At 61.4% G+C, this 3,019-nt stretch overlaps 1 protein-coding gene across 1 annotated transcript in view; it reads right to left on the reverse strand.

Moving 5' to 3' along the window:
• Nucleotides 1-2,802, reverse strand: part of LOC104285016 (deoxyribodipyrimidine photo-lyase-like) — a 4,019-nt gene extending 1,217 nt beyond the window's left edge. Inside the window, exons 1-8 of the mRNA XM_009883409.1 lie at nt 2,571-2,802; nt 2,205-2,350; nt 1,884-2,066; nt 1,544-1,702; nt 1,010-1,208; nt 768-920; nt 367-488; nt 102-261 (exon numbers count right to left, since the gene is read on the reverse strand). Coding sequence (XP_009881711.1) covers nt 102-261; nt 367-488; nt 768-920; nt 1,010-1,208; nt 1,544-1,702; nt 1,884-2,066; nt 2,205-2,350; nt 2,571-2,802 — 1,354 coding nt within the window. The remainder of the gene's footprint in view (nt 1-101; nt 262-366; nt 489-767; nt 921-1,009; nt 1,209-1,543; nt 1,703-1,883; nt 2,067-2,204; nt 2,351-2,570) is intronic.
• Nucleotides 2,803-3,019: the final 217 nt, after the last annotated feature.

Genomic DNA, 3,019 nt, shown 5'->3' on the forward strand with positions numbered 1-3,019 from the left:
TGTTTGGTAGTCTTCAGAGAGCCCTCACCCCCCCTCCACGGCCTTAGCCATCAGAGATAAGACCCCCCCCACCCGCCCTGTGCCCCCATCCTGCAGCTTGCCTACGTATCCGTTGGGGTCTCTGCCGTCCAGCTCGTAGCGGTCGTTGAGGTAGATGGCAAACTGCAGGGCCTCCTCAGGGGAGCGGGTCCACTCCAAGATCTTCTTGGCCCAGTACATCCGCAGGAAGCCATGCATCTTGCCCTCCCGGACCATTTGGAGCTGGGGGTGGGGGGAAGGGACAGCCGCAGGGGTCAGTCCGTGCCAACTCGCCTCCGCCCCTCGGGAAAAGGCTCAGCATTTTGCAGGGGAGATGTGGGGCACTACCTGGGCAGCGTTCCAGAGCGGGTCATGCGTGGTCCCCTGCTCCAGCTCCTGCAGCTTGTAGAGAAAAGGCCTCTTGTCTTTGGCATGGAGCTTCAGGGTGGTCTGTGCCCAATCGTAGGCACCTGTGAGTAGGAGAGATGAGGAGCAATGCTGAGCAACCTGCTCCTGCAGGGCCCCGAGGAAGGGATGGAGAATTGGGCTACTGAGGGCACCATGCCCTGGAGGCTTCAGCCTTGAAGAGGTTATCCACCACCTCCTCTCCTACCTCCAGAAAGTACCAAATGATGGCACATTAGTGTCCCCACAGCCCCTCTCCGAACAGAAATGGGATTGCCAAGTTGGGGTAACCAGGTGGGTACCAGCCTGGCCACCAGCGTTGCCCACCTGATCCGGGATGCTACCTTGCACACTGTCGTAGTTCTCATTGTAGTAGCAAAAGTTTTCAGCCAGCTCCCGTCGCATCACCGCCTCCTCCACGAACGCGTCCACCGACTCCTTGTACTTGCCCCGGTGCTTCTGCACCTCCAGGATGGCTCGTTGGGTGGAAACCTGGCCTGGGGACACGGGAAGGGAGAAAGTCAGGCTGCTGGTCCAAGCCACTGTGCTCGGTCCTCCTGCAGAGTGGGAAGCCTGGGACGCTCACCAAAGTGGAACCACGGGGACAGGTTGCTGAGTGCTGCCTTGTTGGGGTCGTTCCGGTGGGAGCCAAAGGATTTCAGCCGCTCCGCTATGAAGGACTGCAGCACAGCCAGCCCCGCAGCCGTGCCGGGGGTCGCCCACTCCACCTCCTTCACGGTGCGGTCCACCTGCAAGCTGGAATAACAGGCCTCCCAAGCGATGGGCTGGGTGGCGACCAAGCAGTGTGAGTGCATTTGCAGATGCTCTTCCACCAGGGCTGCCCTGAGTGTTACATCTCCTGGATGTCCCCAACCAGCAAATCCCCAGCTCACGCCAGCCTTTTCCTCTTAACCAGCCCTGCACAGCAGAGATGTGGGAATTGAATGAATGAGGCGGCAACCTCCCTTCCCCCAGGGCATCCCCATCTCCACACCACCTGCACAGGACCTCAGGCAAGTCACTGTGCCCATCCCCAGCCATCCCCTCCCAGGATCAAGAAGCAGCTGTAAAACTCTCTGCGACTGGCCACGAGTGGGTGGGAGGTGTCTCCTGCTGGTACCTCTGCTGGGCAGGACGGGGGATATGGGTGACGAATGACCGGGGGGAACTCAGTGAGGAACTCGGGGAGCTGAGCGTGGATCTTGCCTCGGATGGTCCTAGCGCTGTACTCCTGCTTGGGGGAGGCGACCCAGCAGGGCACGATGTTGTGGGCATCAACCTGGGGAGCAAAGTCATGGAGGAGGATGTGAGAAGGAGAAGCAAACAGTGCCGATGACATGACACACACGCTCCCTGCTCAGGTCACTCCAGCACACCTCTGCAGGCATGAAACGCAGAAGACCAGTTTCTCCCACATCTCACCAGCTATAGTTTTCCCCTCCCAGAGCACGGGCACCCACCTGTGCAAATGGCACGTCCTCCGGCAGCCGCTCCCTGACATCCTCCACCCACTGACGGGGGAGACGAAGCGGGCAGAAGTCTGTCACCAGCCCGCCCACGCCATGCTCCACCACGAACTCAGGCAGCACGTCCTTGGCATAGCCCAGCAGCAAGTGGAAGGGGATGTTCAGCTCTCCACACTCCTGCAGTGAGGGGGAAAGGGTTATGGGATGCCTCTGCAGACCCCATCCCACCACCAACTGCTGAAGGGATGAATTTGCCTCCCCCCTTCCCTAGAAGCCCTGTCCCATCCAGCATGGACATCCCTCCAGCGGCCATACCTTGGCCACCTCCTGCAGGCCCCTCAGCATGAAGCCATAGTGGCGGATGGTGGCATCCAGGAATTTGGGCACCAGGCAGAAGCAGATGTGCAGAGGCAGCTCCTGTTTGAGGGCCAGGCGCTGGGCATAGAGGAAAGCCCAGTTATCTGGGGAGAAAACGCACGGTACACACATAAATAAGCGCATGGGGGGGGGAGGGGTGTGTGTGTGCATAGCTGAGGGGATGGACAGCTTTCACAAGAGGAATCTCCCCAGTCTCCCCTGCAGACAGGGGACCAACTCCAGGGCCTGCTGTAGGAAGGGACCAAGGCTTTTGCCACCCACGGGAGCTCTGTTTCACGCCCCCCTCTGCCCGCCTGTTCGCACCTTGCACCCGCTGGTCCCGGGACATCCAGTAAAGGATGCACCGAGCGTCATCCTTCAGGTCCGAGCCCTGCGCGACGAGGCGAACCCGTTTTTTGTTGTACTTGAACTCTCGCACGGACGGTGCCGCCCTCCGCCGGGCCTCCTGCAGCGCCTCCTCTTCCTCCTCTCTCCTCCGAGACACGCGTGGCAGTTCCGCGGCCTCGGCTTTTCGCTTCCCTTGACCCCGCCGCATCCTTAGGACTGCCCGCGCCGGTACCCGGAGCAGCGTGGTTACGTGCGACCGCTGCGAAGGGGAAACGGGACAGTACTGAGGTCCCGGTGCCTTCCCCATCCCGGTCCCCGGTCCCCCCCCAGAGCCCGGGGGATGCTGGTACCCTGCCCTGCCCATCCCGGTCCCCGGTCCCTTGTCCCCAAACCCTACCTGGCAGCCACGCGGCCCTCCGGGTGTT

Source organism: Charadrius vociferus, unplaced genomic scaffold (genome assembly GCF_000708025.1).
Source record: "Charadrius vociferus isolate BGI_N301 unplaced genomic scaffold, ASM70802v2 scaffold214, whole genome shotgun sequence".
Taxonomy (NCBI): domain Eukaryota; kingdom Metazoa; phylum Chordata; class Aves; order Charadriiformes; family Charadriidae; genus Charadrius; species Charadrius vociferus.